General features: G+C 39.0%; 2 protein-coding genes across 2 annotated transcripts; one reads left to right on the top strand and one right to left on the bottom strand.

Annotated features, from left to right (window-relative positions):
• The first annotated feature begins 5,184 nt into the window (after positions 1-5,184).
• On the top strand, positions 5,185-10,382 carry LOC131233027 (uncharacterized). The gene is made up of 8 exons (XM_058229591.1): positions 5,185-5,480; positions 6,141-6,285; positions 6,385-6,553; positions 7,884-8,154; positions 8,262-8,527; positions 8,628-8,843; positions 9,622-9,730; positions 9,848-10,382. Exons 1-8 carry the CDS (start codon positions 5,330-5,332, stop codon positions 9,907-9,909), a joined length of 1,389 nt encoding a protein of 462 aa, XP_058085574.1. The 5' UTR covers positions 5,185-5,329; the 3' UTR covers positions 9,910-10,382.
• A 3,327-nt stretch (positions 10,383-13,709) lies between these two features.
• On the bottom strand, positions 13,710-19,707 carry LOC131233297 (uncharacterized). Its single transcript, XM_058229950.1, has 3 exons — positions 19,548-19,707; positions 17,548-17,707; positions 13,710-14,111 (listed from the first exon to the last, which is right to left on the bottom strand). The coding sequence occupies exons 1-3, from the start codon at positions 19,624-19,626 to the stop codon at positions 13,865-13,867; spliced, it is 486 nt and encodes a 161-aa protein (XP_058085933.1). The 5' UTR covers positions 19,627-19,707; the 3' UTR covers positions 13,710-13,864.
• Between the last annotated feature and the right edge of the window lie 5,818 nt (positions 19,708-25,525).

Here is a 25,525-nt window from a genome sequence, read left to right as displayed (position 1 = left end):
ATACAAGAGAACACACAGATTTAACGTGGAAAATCCTTGTGGGAAAAAACCACGGCACAAAGTGACAGAATTTCACTATGAAAGCATCAATCACAAAGAGAGAGGATTTACCCGATTGAACAACCTCGAATCTCACCCTTGCTACACCCTTTAGAAATCCTAAAACCCTTTTAGGAACCCTTGGAATCCCTTAAAAAAGCCTTAAAATGCCCTAGAATAGCCCTAGGGACTCCTATTTATAGTTTAGGAAACTCCCCTTTCGCACATCCTTGAAACTGCCTCAAATTTACCCAGTCCGTGCAGAATCTGCACAAGAATCTGCGTAACTTCAACTAGTCAAAGGAGGGCCTCGACTGGTCGAGCAACCCACTCGACCGGTCAAGTAAGCCCCTCGATTGGTGGAGCAACACGGAATAGCGAAAGGACGAAGCCACTAGACTTCAAGTCGAGCTGGCCTCGACCGGTCGAGTGGACCCTTGACTAGTCGACCAGCCGGCTCAACAAGTCGAGCAGACTTGAAGGTTTTTTTTGACAATAATCTCCACCAAGTCTTTAATATTCAACCGTGTAACTCCTTGACCTCTTCTCTTATCTCTACATCACATCATAGCTTCTTGTGCACACTCCGTCTTCCTTTTACGCCATCGCTAAGCCCAAAGAAGTTGCACAGCACTTGAACTTCTCTTAAGGAATGATCTTGGTGAGCATGTCTGCCAAATCTGAATCCGCATACCCAACCAACTTTGTTTCTGTCTTCACAAAAATAAAGACGTATACTTCTTACCATCTCACCATTACCTATTCTTGCTTGCCGGGGTACTTGCTCACAACACTGGTGGCCAGTGAAATAACCGATCTAATCCAAACCATCGCATACACTGTCAAACGCTTTCGAATAAGGCTCATGAGATATCTTGCTTTTCCTCATCTGTTTTGGGACATGTCCTAAGAAAAACTTGAGGAAAGATGCATAGGGAACACTCTCCGGCTTTACCTGGCCCATCACATCCTTGATCAATACCTACACATAAGGTATTCCTCCTGTGATTACCAAAGCCTACTCCTCCTTTAGTCTCAATGCCGAGAACCATCTTTGCAGCCCCCCGATCCTTCATCCTGAATGTCCCACTTAACCGAGTTTTCAGTACATTGATTTCAGACATGTTATAATTGGCGATCTATATGTCATTAATTCCTAACTCACCATGAAAGAATCAAACCACTGCCTAGGCGACAAGTTGAACCACGACCTCGTGTAAAGTCTTTTCTCAGCCCCTTTAACTTCGAACCGCTCTAGTTGCTTCATGTAGATCTGCTCTTCCAATTTTCCTTACAGAAGTATAGACTCCACATCCATCCTTCCAGCTTAAGATCACATTGGCCAACTAGCGCTAATCACGGATCTAATAGACACCTGCTATACCATCGACAGGAATATCTCTGAGAAGCCGATCTCTTCTCTCTGAGCATAACCCTTCGCTACCAACTTCGCCTTGTATATATGTTGTATCCTTCTTAAGATCCACCTGCATCTAACCACTCTCCGGCCCACTGGAAGCCCCACCCGCTCACATGTGTCAGTCTGGTACAACGAATCCATCATATCGCCTATAGTCACCTTCCACTTCTCAGCACCAGGCTCACCTAGAGCCATTAGAATAGAAGACGGATCCTCCTGCGATATTGGAGTCGTCCATGTACCTTGCCGATGTCCTTAGATCATGTCGTGTGATTCTTCTTACAGGTGGCTGCTTCACCTACTCTGTATCCTTATCCGCACGTCTCAGCCTTCCTGCCCTGCCCGCTCATGTGGCCATGCCCAACATGCCACACATGTGTAGAGGTGGAATCCGCTACATCCACTGCAGCTTCACCTTTTGAAGTACTCACGATCAACCTGTATAAGTTACTGAGTCGTTGTGCTTTCATGATTATCCGTGCCCCTTTAGATACTTTAAGAGCACCATCAATACCTGTGTACTTGCATCCTTTTGCCTCAAGTACACCAAGAGAAATCAGATTCTGCTTCAAATCAGGAACGTGCCTGACATTGGTGAAGGTACACTCTACCCCATCAAACATCTTGATGCGCACCGTACCAACAACCATAACTTTACAGGCAAAGTCATTACCCATAAATACCTATCCATCATCACACTCCCTGTATCTGGCGAACCAACTCCGATAAGGAGTCATGTGAAAAGATGTCCATGTGTCTAGCATCCATTCGTCCTTACGATCATCGTATGACGGCCTGATAGTAGACACAGACAAAACATTACCATCACATCCACTCGATCTATCTGACGTGGCAGCATTGGCCTTCCTGTACGAAGCCTTAGAATCTTCTCTCTTCGATTTAGGATTTTCACAATCCTTCTTCACATGTCCTTCCTTCCCACAGTTCCAACACTTTACCTTTCATTTGCCTTTGTCATTGAATTTAGATCTAGAACCTGAAGAACCCGTACCTTGTTCAGAATTCTTACCCCTTGTAAATAGTGTATCAGAAGATGTCTCCATGTCACTGTTTAGCTGTCTCATAGTCTTCCCTTGAGGGGCTGAGATAATGGTGTCGACACTCAGGGTTTTATTCGTGCTGCACATAGTGTTCTTGAATAACTTATATGACGCCGGGAGAGAATTCAGCAACATACATGCTTGTTCTTCATCTTTCATCACTTCCTCCATATCCAGCAATTTGCAAACCAATTTATTAAAGTTGCTGATATGAGCCTCCAGATCTCCACCCTCTGTCATGTTAAAGTTATACTATTGCCGCTTCAAGTGCAGGCAATTTTCAGAGAATTTTTTCGCATAGACATCTTCTAACTTTGCCCATAACTTAGACGCAGTTTTTTCCCTCATGACGTTGTAGAGCACCTCATCCGTGAGACATAAACGGATCGATGATAAAGTCTTCTTATCAAAAGTATTCCATTCATCATTAGTCATAGTGGACTTTCGCTCCTCAAGAGCACCATCTTCTCCTTACTTGATTAAGGAACTCATCATCTTAATCTTCCATAACTCAAAATTATTTTTCCCTAAGTACTTCTCAATATCATACCTAGTACTTACCATTATTACTAACCCCTCAAATTTAGATCTGTGCCCCAACGATTGCTCTGATACCACTTGTTGGGATTTTGGCCTGCGGAATCACACAGATCTAGATCTAGGATAGCAATTCAATGACACCAAGTACATACAAGAGAACACACATATTGAACGTAGAAAACCCTTGTGGGAAAAAACCACGGCGCAAAGGGACAGAATTCCACTATGAAAGCTTCAATTACAAAGAGAGAGGACTTACCCGATTCGAACAACCTCGAATCTCACCCTTGCTACACCCTTTAGAAACCATAAAACCCTTTTAGGAACCCTTGAAACTCCTTTAGAAAGCCTTAGAATGCCCTAGAATATCCCTAGGGACTCCTATTTATAGTTTAGGAAATCCTCTTTCGCACATCCTTGAAACCGCCTCAAATTTACGCAGTCCGCGCAGAATCCGCGCAAGAATCTGCGTAACCTCGACTAGTCGAAGGAGGGCCTTGACTGGTCAAGCAACCCGCTCGACCGGTCGAGTAAGCCCCTCGACTGGTCAAGTAACACGGAATAGCGAAAGGATAAAGCCACTAGACTTCAAGTTGAGCTGGCCTCGATCGGTCGAGTGGACCCTCGACTGGTCGAGCAGCCCGCTCAACCAGTCGAGCAAACTTGAAAACTTTTTCTGACAACAGAAAAGGTTACTTAATCCATTCATTTTTCATCACCGAGACCCTTATTTAGAATATACGGTCACAGACTAACCACAGGAGTCACTTGAGTTACGAAATTGTGAGATTCCCAAACTCTTAAGTAATTATACAGTTTCTAGTTGAGTATAGATTTTAAGTTTCATTTGACTAATGGCAACTCTGAATCAAATGCATTTTACACCCGAGTCATTAACACACTTTAGCTACAGTAATAAATCAATACCAAAACGAAGGACGTGAGGGTACTACCACGCTTGCGTAAGGGAAAGGCATTCACAACTGTTGATTGATCGACCTTTAAACTTTGATCGATTGAACATACCAAAAAGTGTCCAAGGAGTTCTTCTCGTGATTTTGAATTTCCTCATTCTCATTCTTGATCAATTGAGATCGCTTAACAGTTTGTCAATCAATCGAGCTATCAGCTCGATCACTTGAACTCTGCTGATTTTCTTCAATGAGTGTGTTCTTAATCGTCATTTGATTTCTCAGCTTTAATACTTTGTTTCCTTGGATCTTTGGATCTTTAGGTCTTTACTACCATCATCCATTCTTCAATTCTTCAACTTGATCATTTTTTGGACTTTAAATAATCACTTTACACATATATTTTACTTAGATTTTAAAATCATCGTACATGTTGAAATTAAATACATTTAATTAAATCAATTTAACACTAGAATGCATGAAAAAACAATGCATAAATAGGGGATACATATGTAATATTTGAGTCTAATCAAATGTCATAAAATAAAATAAAATAAAAATTGAAAAAATCATCAAATTTACAAAGAATTCAAAAGGTATTGTTAGGGGCTTTGTGGGCCCACTATGATGTGTATGATTTTATCTACGCGATCCAGCTATTTTGAAAGATCATCTTAGTGCATCATCTGAAAAAGTAGGCAAATCAAAGGCTTAAGTTGACCACACCACATGAAGCACCGGGGATTGAACTCCTACCGTTGAAAACTTTTCAGGACCCACCGTCACATTTATTTGGCATCCAATCTGTTCATAAAGTCACGTAGACCTGGATGAAGGGAAAACATAAATATCAGCTTGATACAAAACTTCTGTGTCTCCCAGTAAATTTTCAACAGTAGAGTTTAGAGTTTAAGTCTCCAATGCTTCCTGTGGTGTGGTTCACTTGAGCTTCCATCGGTCTCCTTTTTGCTTCATGCCCTGTAATGATACGTAATAAATGAATGGACGGCGTGGATAGAACATATACAGCACTGTAGGCCCCACAGAGCCCCCTGCAGGATCATCCGTCTCTAGCTAGGTACTGGTGGGGGTAGCACCCAATCCGCGCGGCTGGATCCGCACGAAGGGTCCCAACGACCCAATTGTCAGTTTTACCGAGCGGTGGGCCCCGCTTGCAGAAAATAAAAACCCGAGTACGCGCATACTCGGGTTCGAGGGCAGATAGTTCCTCAACAGCATAAAAAGCACCTTCTATCTATCTCATAAAAAGAGAGAGAGGAAACAAGAGAGAAAACCGCTCTCCTTTTTCTTCTCGTTAGATCAGAGATCTCAGATCTTCTTCATCGTCTTCTGTAGCAATGGAGATTTTCTTCTTCCTTGTTTTTGGAGCTTTCTCTGCGGTCGTTGCAGTGCTGGAGTTCAGCAAGACCAACAAAGACCGCCTCATCACCTCTTCCGCCTTCAATTCCTTCAAGAACAACTACCTCTTCGTATACTCTCTTATGATGGGTACGCAAGATCTGATTTCTTCGTCCGAAATCCCTTTTTGGGTTCTTTTTATTTTTGCCGAAAATTAGATTATTTTTTTTTCGCATTTGTAGTGTTTGCTCATCTGGGTCGGATCTTGGTATTATCCGAAATGCGTTTTTTATCCTTCTTTTTTATGGGGTTTGATTTGATGGCATTGATGTTTTTCTTTTTCTCTGATCCTATTCTTTGAATTGCACATGTTGTTGTTTTTGAGATTTTTATCTCTTTTGGGTAATTTTTGGATCTGGATTTTAATGGGTTTTTCTGTAATAGTCGAAAATTTTTGGCGTTTTTGAAATGATTTTTAGAGTTATATGTTGTCGGGTTTCTGGTATTTGTATTCACTCATCCCATGATCGTTTTGTTAGTTTGTAATGTGGGTTTGATGTGGTTAGTTTTTAGAGCCTTTTCCGTCGATGGTTTTTGATTATTTCTGATTCTGAATGTTTTTTAGGTCCTGATTATGATTGGATTTATCAATCTGTGATGTTTGTTTCTGATAAATTAGAGACGATAATGCCTAAATATGTAAAATTATGTTAAATTGGAGATTGAGTTGTCTAAAAATGGTAAACATCTACTATCCGTAATTCTTGAAGCAAGGTTCAAACGATCTAATTACTGTTTATCTGGCAATAGCCGGGGATTGGTTGCAAGGTCCATACGTTTACTTCCTCTACAGCTCCTACGGTTACGGAAAAGGTGACATCGGGCGGCTGTTCATTGCTGGCTTCGGATCTTCTATGTTGTTTGGGACAATTGTTGGATCTTTGGCTGACAAACAGTGAGATCTCCTGCAGAACATGCTTTTACAATCAATTTTTAGTGATCGAATTGTTTGAGTTTTCGGGTTTGTTTACGATGCCAATGCATGCAAATGCAGGGGCCGGAAGAGGGCTTGTGTGACCTACTGCATATCTTACATTCTAAGTTGCATCACCAAGCATTCTCCTCATTATAAAGTTTTGATGTTGGGCCGAATATTGGGAGGTGTTGCTACGTCCCTCTTGTTTTCATCCTTCGAGTCATGGCTTGTTGCAGAACACAATAAGGTGAGGCGTCTCAGTTCTTTTTCAGCATTGTGAAGTATTTCGTGAAGCAATGGAATTTGGTTGTCCCACCATGATATGCATATCTAGGCATCCATGTTTTGAAGCCACAATATTGAATGATGTTCAACTTACCATAATGTATTAGGAAACTTTATTTCAGTTAAATATAAGAAGGAAGTTCACATATTTATTGGAATTATGCTTAATGGTGGTTTTCTCCTTATGCAAGAGTTTTATATATATATATATATATATATATATATATATATATATATATAACTGATGACACTGATGACAAAATTCATTAAGACAGAAGAGATGGGAAATGATCAAACACAAACAAAGCAGGAGTTGACCCTCTAGTTAAAACCAAAGGCAAAAACATCAAAAGGGAAATAGAGATGCAAGCGATCAAATAGCCAAAATCCAGGCAAGACTAGCTAGGATCACCAAAATCTCCACTCTGACCTCTTATAAAGCTGAAAATGAGAAACCACTGAAATCCATGCAAGTGCCCAGTTAATATTCAAAGACATGATTTTCCTTTTTAAAGCTACATGCCACTTTGTCATAGAAAATCCTGGCACTCTTTTCTCCAAAAGCCCCCATAGGACCCCAAAAGACACGAGTCCAAATAAACTTCTTGTGACCTTTAAAGGGCCCGTTGAACCATTCAAGCAACACTTCTCCAATATATGCATTGAAAACCCAATGTTTACCAAATTTCATCAGAAAAAAGGCCCAAATCTCCTCAGCCACATCGCAAGCGTTTTGATTTTTGGACAGCAATTCTTTTAATGAGCACAACCTTTTTTCCTGTACTCTGTTTCAAAGATCCATGTCCGAGTCTCAGTGTCAGGTTATAGATGCTAATAGAATTTTGCTGATTAGTGTTTTTTGCTGGTACAAATGTCTGAGAATCTGACTGATTGCCATCGTAGCATCTAAAATGTAGCTGAGCAGCTACACGCTTGACTCTTCCTCAAACCGACTCTTCCTCAAACCATTGGGAAATGCAGAGTTTGCATTCTTAAGATGTAAGTAGTGCAGTCAGAGGAAGTCTTGAAGCAGGAGATCCATTGATCTTACCAATCCAAGCGACATTTGAGTTCTATTCATCTAACACATGTATTAGTATTGAAACATGAAATTTTCATTATTTGCTCAAAAAAAAAGAAAAAAAAGTTTCAGCGCCTGTCTTGGGTGGCAACAGCATAGTTCAGTTGTATCACTGATACCGATACAACTTGGATGATTCATTCCAAAAATTCAAGTAAATTGATTCCTTTGTATCATTCGTTTTGTTTTTACTCCTTTTTGCTCTGTGCAGAGGGGCTTTGACCAACAGTGGCTGTCCCTAACGTTCTCCAAGGCAATATTTCTGGGCAATGGTCTCATTGCGATTGTTTCTGGGCTTGTTGCGAACTTACTGGCTGATACTTTGCACTTTGGTCCTGTTGCCCCCTTTGATGCTGCCGGATGCTGTCTCGCCATTGGCATGGCAATTATCTTATCATCATGGACTGAGAATTTTGGAGATCCTTCTGAGAACAAGGACTTGCTTGGCCAGTTCAAGGGTGCTGCAATAGCCATTGCTTCTGGTGAGGATCTTATCTCATTTGAGCCTGCTTCAACCTCCTAGCTATTTCTTAGAAGCCCTTTTTGTATTATTGTCATTCTATCTGATATGGTCAACTTCTGCAATCAGATGAAAAAATTGCTTTGCTGGGTGCAATACAGTCCCTGTTTGAAGGTTCCATGTACACGTTTGTATTCCTCTGGACTCCCGCTTTAAGCCCGAATGATGAGGAAATTCCTCATGGTTTCATTTTTGCTACGTTCATGTTGTCTTCAATGATGGGAAGCTCCTTTGCATCTCGGTTGATGGCCCGCCCATCCCTGAAAGTTGAAATGTATATGCAGATTGTTTTCGTAGTCTCTTCCTTCACTCTCTTGCTCCCCATCATTACAAATGTATGTCCAGTCTCTATTTCCCTTGCATTCCCTTTAACTGTATTTGTATCCATTATATTACTAAATCCATCTGTATAACTTGTACACTACCATGAAACAGTTCTTCATAGCACCGCCAACCAAGAGAGGTGGAAGTATGTCAATCAGAGGTTATATCCAGTTTCTTGGGTTTTGTATCTTTGAGGCTTGCGTGGGAATATTTTGGCCATCAATCATGAAGATGAGATCCCAGTACATTCCTGAGGAGGCCAGAAGTACAATCATGAACTTCTTCCGTATACCACTGAACCTTTTTGTGTGCATTGTGCTCTACAATGTAAGCAGTACAACATTTCTACTGTTTGATGTCCTTTCTATGTTTAATGCCCTGGAAAAGATAGATAGGATTGTTTTTGTTTCATCAAATGAAAATTGTAGATTTACAAGTAGTGGGTTTTTTAATGTTTGGAGAGTTTTCATGCTTCAGTAAGTGCAATTTCAATACCATGCAGTTGTTTTTACCTGCGGTTGCAGTAAACTAAGTGCTGATTTCTTGGTTCTTTTTACCCAGATAAACTTTGATATGCTTAGACTGCCAGTATCACGTTACTGAATGGTTACTTTGTAAGAAACAATTTAAAAAATAAAATAAATAAATAAATAACTGGTAAGATACAATTTAAACAGTATCCTATTGTATCAAGATTGATGTTTTCTGAAGTCTTATATTTTCATGCTGAGTATTAGACTGGATACCGCATATCTGAATCCATGTCCTAGATTTTGGGAATTTGGAGATGTATATGTGTTCTCCATATCTGTGTCTGTATCTTGGCATGGTGCTATATCGGCTCTTTCTTCTTCTTTTTTTCTTTTTTCTTTTTTCGTTTTTTTCTTTTTTTTCTTTTTTTTTTCGTGTACTTGTTACATTTTCTACTAGAGAGCTTTTCAGGAGAAAATGACCAAAATGCCCCTAAAGTCCATGCAATTTCATTTTATTAGTGCATTTTTGTTTCCAGCGAATTAGGGAAATAGGTGAGGCGAGGTTATTCTGTGGGACATCAGTAATTCTCCTTTTTCCTTACAACTGATTTGATTCTGGTGCTTTCTTGAAGGTTAATGCATTCCCTATCAGTATCATGTTTGGTATGTGCTCAATTTTTGTCTTCATGGCATCAGTCTTGCAGAGGCGACTGATGGTGGTCGCAGAGAGCCAGAAGCTAAGTAAGTTCTTTACACAAATGCTAGGCTCATAAAAACCGTAATTCCTACGAACTTCTCTCTTCCAGTCATGTTTTCTTAAGACTTTTCCACATGTGATGGGGATGTGTTTCTTTGTAGGACCACAAGATTGGACGGCGATGAAGGAGAGAGACTCAGAGGCAGAGCCACTAAACATTTGATGGGCAAGATGATAAAATAACCAAATTTCAGAGAGTTCAATTATTACCACCTCTTGCTGTGAATAAAGAGGAAGAATGGGTTTCAAAAGTGAGTATTTGGTGAAGGCCTCACGGCACAGAAATTGCATTCCACCTTACTTTTTGAGCCCTATTTTTGGAGTAATTCAATGAGAAACTTGTGCTAAAGTGCAAGTATATCTCCTTAGTCAATGATACAAAACTTACACACATTCCTGCTCGTGTTCTTGGCTGCTGCGTCCTTTCCCATTGCATTGAAGGGTGTGCAGCTTAAAGCATCGTTTTTTCTCCCCTTTCTTTTTTCTAGCTGTGATTTTATAGCATGTGGCCTTGCGGCAACGCATATTTTGTTCTTTTAGGGAAATAGGGAAAAATGGGTAGTCCAACAGTTCTAATGTGCAGTAATTTCTGTCTTCAAATCCATAATGAATGCCACTTCTCTTGATTTCTCACAAGGACTAAAGTTCTATTCATAGATATGTCTTAACTTGCATGGTTGTGTTTGTTTTCCATTTGACACAGTAAACCGAAGACAGGTTATCGGATTTAGGGTAGTTGAGCATCGTCCTTCATCGACAACCATGTAACCGATCATTTTAGAGGAAAAGGCATGCGCCGGTTAGCCTATGGTAGCCCTTTTTGGATGGCCCATATGCAGTTTCCAACTGTAGTAGATGTCTGCCTAAGCACACCCGTAGTTCCTGTAGATATTTACCTTATTAAAATAAAATAATTTTGTTAGGGCCTGTTTGGATTCATGGAAAGGAAAAGAAATACCATTCCCCATGAAACTTTCTTTTGTTTGTGAAGCATTTCTCCGTGGGAAACTCTTGGGGAAACACAATTTCCCACATTTTTTGTTGTTGAAAAATTAATAAATTTATTTTCCTACTTCCATCTCTAAGAATATGAGATTTTAAAACCATTGTATCTTTACAAAGAATATGAGATTTTAAAACCATTATATCTTTCAGTGCGTCACATGTTATATACATTAATGCACCAAGTGTCATTGTCCGCCTTTGGTTATGCCCCGGTTGGGCTCTATGCCACGCGCCTAATTACCACCATCCATCTTCTTTCGCACCCCACATGTGCAATCATCCATCTCTTGCGCCCCTAGTGCAAAACTAACGCATGAGCTATATCTTCTTGTGTATGACATGCACTAACAAGTCACATGTGCCATCATCCATCTCTTGCGCCCCACATTTGCCAATGTGACATATGCCTTCATCCATTCTCGGTCCCTCCATTATGCAAAATGTTCCGGCCATATGTGGAACCCAAACACCGCACATATGCTCTGTATGCCACATGCAGCTGTCCATTTTCTTGGGTTCCACGCTTACCAAATGTGCTCTTTTACTCATTTGGTGCATGCCAATAATTATTAAGAATTTTTACTTTTTTAATCTCACTGAACAAGAAATTTGAAATTAGGTTCAAAATATTTAGGAAAAACATTATTAGAAAAGAAAAATATGTTTCTTTACTTAAACAGTATCTGGAAATAGGGTTTGCTAAGAAACACTTTCTTTCCCAAGCTTTTAACAAGTCCAAAAGAGCCCTAGAAACTGCTTGCTGGGTTGAGTATAGCATACGCATAGTATCTTTGGCATTTTGTACAGGTGAGGCCCATGATTTGGATGTTCCACATTTTCGGCCTGACCCTACTTTGGACGGACCAAATACTGAAATATCTCCGCAATCATCGCCCTTTTACTGATGTACTAACAAGACTCGAAAAGAAAATACGACAGCCGCAATTTCTCCATCGACCTAAAAAAATGAAGAAGAAAAAGAAGAAGAAGAAGATCGGAATGTCCAGTAGTTCCAAGGTAAGAGGCTTTTGGATATGGTTCATCCATGGAATCAACGGTTGGATAATTGCATTTCATAAACCCCACTGGTAAATTTGCTGGAAATTTGAGGATGGTATGCTTATCCCAGGACAAAAGGGTCTCTCTCTCGCGCACACACACACACCTTGTTAACTATCTCGACCTAAGACCACCAAAAATTAAATGCCATCACGAAACTTCATCCTGAAAAGGCCAACCGAAGTGGTGATCACGACCGTTGATCTGGTAGGGCAGCTGTTAAGAGTCTGTTTGGGTGTTTGTAAGCCAATTGCTGTCTTGAGCCAACCGTTTATCATATTTCATCTATAATTTCCGATGTGATGGGACCCATTATCTGTTGGCAGCATGGTCCAATGCCTTTGCTTTTGCAGATATGTCCTATCCATTCGGTGGCCCACCAGATTATGCAATCCTGATCACCACATGTTTGTCACGTGTACTTTGAACGAACCATGCGGAATTTATGCCTCTCAAGCTGCGTAAAGAATGCTGCGAGGCTGATCCCGTTTTTAGATAACTCTCTTTGCGTGAATGATTACTTACGGGCGCACATCTCCTGCCATTTCCATAATAAAATGGACCGAGTGAAATTAATTATATCCGTTATATATGGCAACCCAACAATCATCAATCCGGAACATCCATTTAATCTGGCTGCCCAAAGAACAGTGATTAAATGATCTTAAGCATCCACCTGACAGGGGGCCTTCTCATCAGACGTTTTAGGATCATCCCTCCAATCTGCATGTCAGCCCATGAAGAGTGAGCTGGATTGCATGAATGGTCTAGATCAACATCTGGACACTCGGCCTTGTACCTTTCCCCTTCAAATGTCACCCCAGATTTCAGCCTAGCCTAATACTCATTCTCTCTTGCTGTTTACATCCTCTTGATACACGTGGACGCGTATCAGGTGGTGTTGCCAACACTAACTCAAACGGTGGTGTGTCCATGTGTTGGGCGCTGTGGGGTCCAACGTGATGTATGTGTTTTATATCCACGCTGTCCATCCGTTTTGCCTCCTCATTTAAAGACACGAATCCAAATATTAAGAAGATCCGAAGCTCAAGTGGACCACACCATAGGAAACAGTGGGGATAATGACACCCACCGTTAAAACCTTTCCTAGGTCCACCGTAATATTTATTTGCCATCCAACTTTTGAGAAGGTCACTCAGACCTGAAAAGGGAAAACACAAATATCAGCCGGATCCAATAACTTTTGCGGCTCTTAAGAAGTTTTTGATGGTGGGTGTTCAATCACCACTGTTTCCGGTGGTGTGGTCCACTTGAAGTTCGGATCTGCTCCATTTTTGAGTTCATGCCCTAAATTGAGAGGCAAAACGGATGGACGACGTGGATATAAAACAAATGAATCACGTTGGGTCCCACAGCGCCCAACACAGACACAGCACCTGAAGTCCTGATGCACAAACACCGTAGTTCTAATTTGGGAAATACACTACTACTGTACAAGTATCAATTCTCTAAATTATCATTAGTTTGGCTCTATCTACATGGGACATGCCAAGGAAACAACTGTATCTGTACTATGGTGCATTCTCCCACCTCATCTACATTTTAATTACTTCCCAAGATGCCCCACTAGATATGAACAGAGAATACAGATAAACGGTTTGGAACATTGGAAGATGAACCCCAGATTTTATTTTTTATTTTTTTAAGGTTCAAATCCTGATAAGGTGCATTCTAGCAGAACCTCTGGAATACAAATACCTTTTATACCGTTGACCTGCCAGATACCATTCTCCATCCCATTGCAAACAAATAAAACCAACCCCAGTTTATATCTACAATTTTATTGCAGATATACAACCTTACATTAGATTGCAGAATCTAAAATTCCCATTCATTTCTTCCCAAAATGCCCCACCAACTCCAAAACAAACAACACCATAGTAGAAGCTTCCTGCCATTAGAATAATAAATCAAATATCATATCCCATATAAATACAAAACATACAACATCTTCATGACCCAAATTTTCAAAATGTAAGCTTTGCATCGCAAATCACAAATATCGGGCTCTGTTTGGCATCTCTTGCTGCAAATCACAATATCCGGCTCCGTTTGGCATCTCTTGCTGCAACTTCCAAGTCCCCAATGAAGAAAAGTATCTTATCCAAAATCCCAAGACATGGTTCCTCTACCTCCAGAGATCCTTCCCCTGATAATCCTCTCTTTACACTGCAATGGCCATTCATTCCCTTTCCACCATTCCTTGAACCTAAGCAGCGTTGGATTACACCCTGGTGAACAAGATAATACTCATTGGCTTCTCTAATAATCTTTAATCCCCTGCAGCACAAACACACCCACAACAAAGCTTTCTAATAAAACTGGGTTGAATTGAAGAAAACAATTTGGAACTTTAAGATCCATATCGAATGCCATGAATCCAGCATGCATCCATTTGTCACCCAATGCAAGATGCACCTGCATGCATAGCTCATTGATTTCAGTTAACCTATGTAATAGACTACTACATAGCACTTGGGAGTTTTCTGCTCTCATTGTGGATCCCAAGCACGGATAAATGAGGGTTGCATTGGGTTGGCAGATGGCATGCAACTTTTGCCATGACTTTCATCTGAATCTTGATAATATGACATCAATACTTATGCTTTGGCGTCTGAACTTACGGCAAGTGGAATGGTGGAACAGGATGTGTGGCCGACCGCAATTAGTTGGGATAAAGCTTTAGATGATGATGATATCCATGTGTGGCTCATGCATGCAATTAGATTCCTTTTTAAAAATTCATCTAATATGAATGCATGGTTGTATATGCACCACAATGCATATCTAATAAATCACAGATTTTTCACAGGAATGAAACATGTGTGCTTGGGGAAATCCCAGCAAAATCCAGAGGACAGAAAATCATGGAGGATGAACTTCAGAAATCATTGGCTTGCTCCTTGGGATTGGAGTTGACTTAGGAATGTAATCTTCTGTTCGAGCAAGCAACTATGAATAAAAGGACCATTGGCTTGCTCCTTGGGATTGGAGTTAACTAGACTCAGGAACAAGGTGTCCCGTATCGGTATCGGTTGGCGTAACAGTGCCCTCCGAAACCGATACGGATACGGGGGCGTAACGGCGATACGGGAGCGTAACGGCCTGTAACGGCGCAATTTTTTTTTTTTGCCAAAAAAATATGAAAAAATATGGATTAAATCCAGAATATTCTAAGCATTCCAAATATGCATTCATTTATAAATTGGAACATGTTTATGGTGGTGTAACGGTCCACTCTTTGGTGAGAAGTTGTATCGGACTGTTTGATTAATTTTTTAACCAGGTAACTTGAATTTGACTACAAAATTCATATATTTAATTTTTTAAATATGTAATTTATATACTTAACATCTTGATATCATTTCTCCCAATACTTCTTTAAAAAAATAAAATTAAATTCAGGTAGATGGCGTTGCCAATTTGGGGCTGACTTGGAGGACCAATTTATTTTCCAAATTAGCCTCAAATTCATGCCATTTATTGTCATTATCCCACTAATAAATTGGTGGACATTTATTGGATAGTGAATCATAAAATAAAAATAAAAATCAAAAGGCCTTATTTTAAAAAATAAAAGTTCACAAATTAACAATTAAAACTATTCAAATAATTTGATTTTGGCATTGTGAGTTAGCAATTGCAGTCCATAATTTAATTGTCAAATTTCAAGTTAATATATGTCTCTTGTACAATTTTTTAAGGTTTGAATTAGGAGAGACTCGGATGTAAAGTGCAGCACACGTGTCAAAGTTTTTTGGGCCTCACCCGTGATGAATGTGTTATATCTACACCATTCATCTATTTTGCCAAATAATTTTAGGGCATCAGCCCAAAAATGAGGCACATCCAAAGCTCGAGTGGATTGCACCATAAGAAACAATAATAATTAAACGTTCACCATTAAAAATTTATTGAGGGCTAGAAAAGTTTTAGATCAAGCTGACATGGGTGTTTTCCTTTCATCCACGTCAATGTGACCCAATTAACAGGTTAGATTGAAAATAAACATTACAGTGGACTTTAGGAAATTTTTAATGGTGAGCATTCTATAACCACTATTTCCTATGGTGTGGTCCACCTGATATTTGGATATTACTAATTTTTTGAATCCTGCCTTAAAATGACGATGCAAAATGGATGGATGATATGGATAAAATATATACATTATGGTGAGGCCCACTCGGTTCTGATATGATTGAATGGAAAATAAACGTTACGTGCGCCCTAAATTTTTTAACCGTGAAAATCATTATCCCTGCTGCTGTTTTTGGTGTGGTCCAGATGATCTCTGGATATAATTCATTATTTGGCCGGTGCTCTAAAATGACTCTGAAAATAGGTGAACGGTGTAGATGTAATAAATACATCACCGTGGAGCCCATATAACTTTGATCTCATTTGAACCGTTCGTACAACTCGGAGCTCGAGGAGTGTCAGCGCTCGTCTTTGCGTGACACGTACCTACAGCATAAAAAAAAAACGGAGAGAGAGGGAAACGAAAAGAAAAAAAAAGAGGGAAAGAAAGAAAAGAAAAAAAGAGGGAAACGGGAAAGAAGAGATTGAGAGAGAGACAGAGAGAGAGTGAGAGAGAGAGGAAGAAGAAGAAGAAGAAAGGAAGCACGCAGCTCGAGAAGAAGAAGAAGAAGAAGAAGAAGAAAGAGAAGAAGAAGAAGAAAAGAAAGGAAAAAAAAAAAGGTAAGGTTTTTTTTTTTTTTTTGTTTTTTTTTTTTTCGGGGCTGAAAACGCCAGTGCATAACGGCCATTATGGCCCGTAACGTCCCCGTACCTACGGTCACAGAATTCCATAACGGCCGTTTCGACCCCGTATCGCGTAACGGGTCCCACCGTTACCGTTACGTATCGGCCGTTACGGCCGATACGTAACCGATTTGGGACACCCTGCTCAGGAATGTAATCTTCTGTTGGAGCAAGCAACCATCAATAGAAGGTCCAGCCAACAGGAAAATAGCAGCTGTTTTTATTGGAAAACAATGTTACATTCCACAATGTAACAGCATTATATTTCAAAAGATGTCTTATGCAAATAACGGCCATTACTCTGTTGTAAAACGACCTTTATTGTGAAAATAACGGCCATTTCAAAAATAATGGCTGTTATTTAACAGGCATTCTAACGCTGGGGCATTTTCACACCAGGCTCGAGTGGGGTGGGCGGCCCGTGTGAGGCAGGCCCCACCCGTATGAGGTGAGTGACTCGTGTGAAGCGAAACCCATGTGAAGTGGGGCCCACGAGGGGGGTTCGGCAGAGTCCCCCCGCCCCCCACACTCACATTTACCAATTCTCCTAGTTCAAATAACACAATGCAGAGTTACTGTCCCATTATAGCATGGGTTCATGACATTTTTGTGAGGTCGGAAAAGCAATTCAATTCAATTGAAAACAACAATCATTATTGACCGAGGGAAGTGAAACTAACAACTAACAACGAAATTAAACAAATCAAAGGAACCCAAATAGAAACAACAAACACAATCTAGTGCTCCTGCTATGGTATGATAACCATCATGGTTAAAATATACTCAAGTGTGTGCTAGTCACTTGTGTTTTGTGTTGAAGCTTTCAAGCTTTTGCATCCTTAATACTATCTTGTTCATAAAAGAAAAAGGGGAGAGAGAGAGAGAGAGAGAGAGAGAGAGAGAGAGAGAACAAAAGGTGTAGGAAATGGACTAGCTAACGTAGAATTTGACTTACAATCCAACTCGGTCGCACCGATCTTGGACTTCGTAGACATCCTTCCAGGATTTCGTGTGGAGGGGGGCAAAGAATGCAGCATGGCCTCCACCCCATCTCTCTCTAAACAGGTTGCACCATAGAATGTTGTCAGAGGCCAAGTCCTTCCACTTCCTGCAAACTAGTTTCCAATGCAACACCTGATTTGACTGTACATGGCAAAATGACTCACAAATGCAACAGTAATCTAGCACTAAATGATGTAAGATTCACAACATTGAGGTCATGGGTTCAATTTTCAAATCCAATATACCTACAATAAAAAGGTAAAGGTAATGAAAAGGGGGAATACCTACAAATCCATTTTTTCCTGGTTTTTCTTATCCTATTTTCATCAGCTAGGCCTGTTTGGATAAGAAGAATCCAAAATGTCGATATGGAAAACTAAAGACATAAAAATTGTGGAAAGGAATCCAAAGTACTTTTCCGACTAACTTTCCATGGAAATCATTTTTTTTTCTTTTGTCATTGTTTGGATAGCAGCTCTTTTTAGTGTGAAAAAACCAAAAAGAGCCCTGAACAGTTGGTCGGTGTACCCAATAAAGAGAGGAAATTCCCATGGATTAGGTTACTAAGGAGACATCAGTTCATTGTTTTCTGAGAAAAAAAAAAACATAACGAATAACAATGACAATTGATTTCCACACAGCTGCTATTACAATGCGAACAGTGGAAACACCATATCCATGGAAATGCAACCATGTCAATGGAACAATTGTGCTAAAAGCACGTGATATGATAGCTAAAAGAACCTACGAATTCTCACTTCCTATGTTTTTGGCGTTAGAGTTGAGGAGTAAAGAGTAATTATATGATCCTTGCTCCGAGCCTCCAAGATTTGTATAGTGTCCCTCAGGCTTTGATCATTTACAATTGAGATCCATGATTCGGTGATCTAGGCAATCAATCTAATGGACCCCACCATGGTTGGAAAATCACCGAATTTCACCCTGACAGGACTAACTTAGCCCGTGAATTAGTGACCTGCAGATGGATGGTTAAGGATCAATATTCTGAAGATTGGATACATATGATCAAATTTTGGGGTATGGTCGACTGATGGTGGACCCATCAAACGGCAGGATCACCAAACCATGGGCCCCACCCTCAATTCCCAAGAATACTATGATTGGCCACAGTCAAAGGATCATATAACATACCCTTGAGCTCTTTAGCTAACATGATTCAAGCAACCTACGAAAAACCAAAAACCACAAAAGGAATGCTTCTTCCAGACACACTCATCGAATGGCATCAAGGCATTTAATGTGGACCACTGCTCATCATTTCTCTAGCGTCCATTTCTTCATATGTGTGTGGCCAGCCTGATGAATTGACCAATCAGGATTGGGTAAAGTAAAATTTACTGTAGGGACCACTCACGCTACGTCGGCGTGTATGAGTGGCATGAACAATTAAAGGTCTAGATCGAATTTTCAACAACCAAACCCCAGAAACAAAGAAGATTCATTTTAAAAAATGACGAACAACACATCAGGAAGGAAGAACATTGCAGAAATTACATTAACGTTTTGAATTCGATTGAGATTCAGAACACGCAATTCAACTTTCAGTGGAGTGAAAAAGATCCAAAGGTTGAAGATCCATGAATCCAGATCTAGCTTAAGAATTCCGCAACTAGACCACAGAAAAATAATTTAAATTAAGAGCGAGCGAGAGAGAGAGAGAGAGAGAGAGAGAGAGAGAGAGAGAGAGAGAGAGAGAGAATAATCAGCATAAAAATTGCTAAATTAGTGAGATACTATCAATTTCAAGGCAAATCACGAAAACCCAATTCAATTTCCAGTGATATGAGAAAACCCAGATGCCGAAAATCCAAGAATCAAGATCTAGATAGAGAATTCAACAATCCAATCCTCGGAACTGAAAGAGAACACAAAACAGGAAAAATAAAATAAAATGAGAGAGAGATCAAAGAAGAAATAGGATCTGATTCAAACCTTGTTGGGCTTTTGCAAGATTCTGGTAATCTAACAGACAGAAGATCTTGAAAGAGATCTCCGCGGGCAATTTCTCCATTCAAATGGAAGATCTACTACTCAGGAGAGACGGGGAGAGGGAGGGTCTTTATCTTTGCTTTCTTTCACTATCGGTGATCGGAGTCAGATGAGAAGTAGCAGATACTGACACGTGTTAACCACGTGTCACGGCCATTACACCAAACGGCGACCTGATATGGTAGAGACTGTACGACCATCTCTCCACGGTACACGTGGAAGATTTGGCTATCAATCAGGATCGTCGTTTAAGTTAAGAATATAACGGATGGAGGATATTCCAAAAATCAAAACTATCGAAAAATCTCAGACGTTATTTTTCTTCAGTTTACCACACTAGATATCAACGGTAAAAATTTGTTTTCTACGATTGAAGAATAGGCCACTAATGATATGGATTAACGCATTATATCTCTTTTTTCTTTTCCAGATCACTTGACTTCCACAATATCCTAATTAGATTGACGGTATAAGATGATGAGTCTCTACGCCACGTGGCAATAGTAGAGATAGGTCTACCTGATTCCGATTCTACCATCTCTACCGAATTATCTCCCCCGCGAAAGTTGAATTTTCGTTGTAAAATTGCTTCTTCCCTCCGAAAACGGCGAATTCATTATTGTCTATAAAAATAATAATAATAATAATAATAACTTAAGATACTCTGGCAAAGCATGACCATCCATACTACGGCACAAAGATATGTGAAAATGAGACGTGACATTTTTCACCCAAACTGTTAAAAGTATGGCTCACTTTATATGAGACATAACTTTAAAATTAAATTAAATTACAACTATCCGGCTGGTGTAGTAGGAAGAGACGGTTAAGATTAAAAGGGTCAACGGTCCAAATTTAATTTTAAAAAAATGTTCACTTCTCGGGCATGTCTTTGAAACCAGATCGATTGCCATTCATTTGTTGTGCCTTTTGCTTGTTGAGTGTGGACCATTGATCTAATTGCGTTCCTCTGCAAGTGGGCCATTGCTCGGATGGCTACCATACTTCAGTCACCACCGCTTCGATCAGGCGTTGAAGAGATAACGGTTGGATATGGGCCCGTGAGGCCCACTTATTATGGCTACCATTATTGGGGTCCCACACTTTATTTATTTTTTTTCTTTTTTATTTTTAAATTTCCGCGCCCATCTTTCATATTCTTTTAGAGATTCGAATTTGAGCTTTAAATTCAAGTTTAAAAAACTCAAATTCCATGCCATCTTTCATGTTCCTTTGGAGATTTGAATTTTTCCTTTGGAGATTTGAATTTAAGCTTTTAATAAGTTAAAAAGATTAAACTCAAATTCAATTAAAAATAGGATGGCTGCTCTGCAGTTAAGTAAGAAAATGACGAATGAGAAATTATATATTCATTATCCATTTAGCTCATCTTATAGATAATCTAATCAATTGATTATAATTTAAAGGCCATTTTAACTATAAAATCAAGGAGATGATAAGACCCTTTGTGCTCGTGCAGTGGTTAAACCGTCATTTGGCCAACCACCGTCTATATTCATCTTCTGTGAAGGTCTCTAAATCATCAACAGTCCAAATTCAATAATAATAATAATAATAAAATATTTACTTTTCAGGCATGTTCTTGAAATGAAACCAGATCAATTGTCATTCATTTGTGCCTTTTGTTTGTTGAGTGTGGACCATTAATCTAATTGTACTTTTGCAAGCACACCATTACTCAGATGGTTACCACACTCCAGTCACCACCACTTCTGAGAACTGTTGGATATAGGCCTAGTACAAGTCATCCAAATGATAAAATTCCAGAAGAGAGTAGAGATTAGAGAATAAGAGATTATATATCCATTATCCATCTGGCCTATCCTATAAATGATCTATCCCATTAATTATAATTTAGAAGCCATCTTAACTTACAATTAGAGGGGTATAATAAAACCCTTTGTACTCCCATAGTATTTAAATGGATCTTTGGACGACCATCGTCTACTTTAACTTGAATGAAAGTCCTTAAACATCAACATTATAAATAAAATATTTAAAAAATAAAAATGTTCACTTTAAAGCATGTCCTTGGAACCAGATCGATTGCTATCCATTTCTTGTGCCTTTTGCTAAGAGTTTGGACCGATGATCTGATTGTTCCTCTCCAAGCAGATCGTTGCACGAACGGCTACCACCGGAGGAAATAATTATTGGATATGAGCCTGTAGGGCCCACTTGTGGTGATCGTTAATGGGGTCCCACACTTTTTTGCTTATCCTACCCATCTTTCTTATTCCTTATGGAGATTTGTGTTTAAGCTTTAAATTCAAGTTAAAAATTTTAAATTCAAATTGAAGTTGAAGAAAAAGAAGAGGATAATACAGGATGAGACGAGCCATTTGCAGTATAAGCTATTCAAATGATAAAATTCTAGGAAAATATAGAGGATGAGAGATTATATATCCATTGTCTATCTAACCCTTTTTATAGATGATCTAACACATCGATTATAATTTAAGGGCAATTTTAACTATAGAATCAGAGAAGCAATAAGGCCATTTCTACTCTAGTAGTGGTTGAACAGACATTTAGTCGATCACCATCTAAATTCACCTTCTGTGAAGGTCCCTAAATCATCCATTGTCCAAATTTAATTTTTTTAAAAATGTTCACTTCTCAGCCATGTCCTTGAAACCAGATCAGCCATCCTTTTGTTGTGCATTTGGCTTGTTGAGTGTGAACCATTGATTCCTCTGCAAGTATACCACTGCTTAGATGGCCACTGTACTCCAGTCACCACCACTTCTGATCACCGTACAATTTACCATACACTAAGGAAATAACTGTTGGATATGGGCTCCTGGGCCCACTTGTGGTGACCTTTAATGGGGTTCACACTTTTTTTTCTTCTGTGGCCCATCTTTCATATTCTTTCCTAGATTCGAATTAAAGTTTTAAATTCAAGTTTAAAAAACTCAAATTCAAATTCCTCTTTCATGTTATATCCATTATTCATCTAGCTTATTTTATATATGATTTAACTCATTGATTATAATTTAGGGGTCATCTTAACTATAAAATAAGAGGGATAATAAGACTTTCTGATCTCGTAGTGTGTTAAGTTGATATTTATTTTTTTCATTTCATTTAGGTTTGTATGACCTCATTAATAAATTGATATTTGTTTTTCCTAATTTATGCTTGCATGACCACTTTCTCAATAAGGTTGGATGGTAAATAAATATTATAAAAATATTTCAACGAGTCTTAAGAAGTTTTTAATAATGAAATATTCAATCACCACTATTTTCTATATTATAGTTTGATGTAGAGTGGGTCGCAGACATTTTCTTATCCAAGATAGATCAGAGAAGGCCTAATCAAAGACAAAAGTCATCAAGACCGTCATAGCCTTAAAATAGGCATATATCACAAACTGAAATGAGTTTGTCAACGTACCATATATGATTTTGGGTAGGACGAGCTACTTTAGCCAACCAATTCGGCTATGCCAGGTTGTCACGCCAAATTTGTGAGATTTCATTATATTGACGGCTTAATTTCATGTTTAATTCTGTTTTTAGTATAAATAGTAAGTTTTAGTTTGATTATAACTCTTGTACGCTTATTTATTTCATCTATCAATTATTTAAATTTCTTTCATATATTTGAAGATTATTTTTATTTATTTTCCTCGTGGATTTGAGAACTGTCTATGATGAGTTCGTGGATTCGAAGTAGTTATCCCTGAGGAAGACGGTGATCGACCCCATCAAGTTCGTCCTTGCATCATGTCCACCTAAGATTAGGACCTCCCTCAATTTTTAGTTCATGCCTTAAAATGATCTTACAAAATGTATGTACAAGGCAATATAAAATACATATATCAAGGTGGGCTCTACGATAAAGGTCGTTCTCTTTCACCCATACTCATACTTCACATGCATTAGTATGCCAATAAAATGACTCCATGTTGAGATAATACCTTGGTATGATTTAGCACAATGCAAAATAAAAATTCAGGGTCTCACATTCAAATCTAGAATTCAAAGTTATAATTAGTTATTATTAAAGCTTTGTTATAGGATCATAGCTGACTTATGGTAGTAACTAGACTATGGATGACTCAAATCTTCGGAGCATAAGCATGTGGGCCCCAATGGGTGGTGACATAGTAGCGCAATAGACGCGAAACGGACTCAATAAGCAAAAACCCAAATGAACCTAGTGCGTAATGTACACCATGCGCAACATATACATCCTCATACTTCCTCCCAGAGATTTTTGATTTCCAACTTATACATTTGTCCCTCTGCTCTTCCTCCACCAAACCCTTTTTGAAAATCACTTATAAGTGAAAGTCACTTATAGGGAAGCTGTTTGGATATAATTTGTAAGTCACTTACAAGTAAGTTAATTTTTCTATTTAGGTAATCTGTAAGTTACCTACATGTGAAAAACTGTATATTTGCACCGAGCAAATCTTGAATTAAGGAATTGTTTCAAAATGTTATGATCATATAAGAATGAATAAGATTAAATATGTCATTTTATTAAGCCCATCAAAATGAACATTTGAGCTAATTATTAGGTCAAACTACTCATCAAGTGGGTCATAAAAGTAGGCCCATAAATTCAAAATATATATAATATGAAGCAATAACTCAATTTAAACAATGAGAATAAACTTATAAACATTAATAACAAATATAATAATCAAAGTATATTAACAATGTCTTCTTTAACAAAAAAAAAGAAGTGTATTTTTGAACTAAAAGCTATTTCATTTTAGAATATATTTATATGAGCTAGGCTGACTATTTGATTTAAGACTATAGAAAGACATTCACCATGAAGTCATTCACTAAAAAGATTGTTAGCCCAGGAATCCTCTGAAATGAGACAGGAGAAGTCAGCAAACAAACCACAATAAGCATTAATGTACAAATTTGCAGATTGATCGGCATTGAATTCAACAGCAAACTGCACGATGGTTTGTTGATGGTTGGCCAACTGGATCAGGACGATCAAATGACCAACAATCTTATGAATCTAAACCCTGTACGATGAAAATAAAAAGAAATGATAAAATTGAGAGGTACCCATGTCTCAAAAACGCTCAGATATGAAACTCTTACAGCAAGTATCCGTGCTCCAAAGATAGGAATCAACGGCTCAATGTCTAATGGGGAGACATGAACCAAGAGACCAACAGCTGACCATTATATCCACGCTCCATCTGTTTTTATATCCAGGCTGACCATGAATATTTTTTATTTCCAGGCTGGCCATCTGTTTTTTAACTTCATTTTGAGGATGAAATCCCAAAACTCGAGCAGAGCCAAATCTCAGGTGGACCACACCATTAGAAACAGGCAACACAGCCAATGGCTCCATTAATTACTCAGCTGTGGTGGGGTCCACATGAGATTTGGATGTGCTTAATTTTTGGGACCACGTCCTAAAATGAGTTGGAGAAACGGATGTACGGAGTAGATATATAACACATCATCAAGGTGGGCCCCACGGCATGGGTAACACCCATTGAAGAACAGGCCTTTAACGAAATCAGATTGCCTGACTGGGTATACTTTTATTGTACTGAGTAAACTCATTTAGGCTCACTGTAAATGTTTTAAGCTTATCCAATCCATCCACTTGATGTAAAACTCCATGAAACCCCCAGGAGCCAACTTTTACTTTGATCCAAAACTTTTGTGGGCCATGAAAAAACTTACAGTTTCCTCCCTTGATTTTCATATCCATTTTTTATGGTCCACCATAGTTTTAATTTAGGATGAAAATCAGTCTCAGAGAGTTTCATGGTATTCTCCATCATATGGACCGTTCGGATTACAGTCAAATGACACGTGTGTAATGTTGTACACGTGCGCAGGTGCGCAGGCGAGCATGCCTCCACATTAGTAACACCTAACCACTCCCGTTTTTAAGGAAAA

This window comes from Magnolia sinica, chromosome 18, assembly GCF_029962835.1.
Source record: "Magnolia sinica isolate HGM2019 chromosome 18, MsV1, whole genome shotgun sequence".
NCBI classification, from domain to species: domain Eukaryota; kingdom Viridiplantae; phylum Streptophyta; class Magnoliopsida; order Magnoliales; family Magnoliaceae; genus Magnolia; species Magnolia sinica.
The sequence above is the reverse complement of the archived record's forward strand: the minus strand, read 5'-3'. Positions and strand labels throughout refer to the sequence as shown.

Coding starts and splice junctions, on each gene's coding strand:
- LOC131233027 (XM_058229591.1), top strand. CDS start 5,330: ATGGAGATTTTCTTCTTCCTTGTTTTTGGAGCTTTCTCTGCGGTCGTT. Junction 5,481..6,140: donor CGTATACTCTCTTATGATGG/GTACGCAAGATC, acceptor ATCTGGCAATAG/CCGGGGATTGGTTGCAAGGT. Junction 8,528..8,627: donor TGCTCCCCATCATTACAAAT/GTATGTCCAGTC, acceptor ACCATGAAACAG/TTCTTCATAGCACCGCCAAC.
- LOC131233297 (XM_058229950.1), bottom strand. CDS start 19,626: ATGGAGAAATTGCCCGCGGAGATCTCTTTCAAGATCTTCTGTCTGTTA. Junction 17,708..19,547: donor TCTTGCAAAAGCCCAACAAG/GTTTGAATCAGA, acceptor ATTGGAAACTAG/TTTGCAGGAAGTGGAAGGAC. Junction 14,112..17,547: donor CGGTGCGACCGAGTTGGATT/GTAAGTCAAATT, acceptor TTTGTGCTGCAG/GGGATTAAAGATTATTAGAG.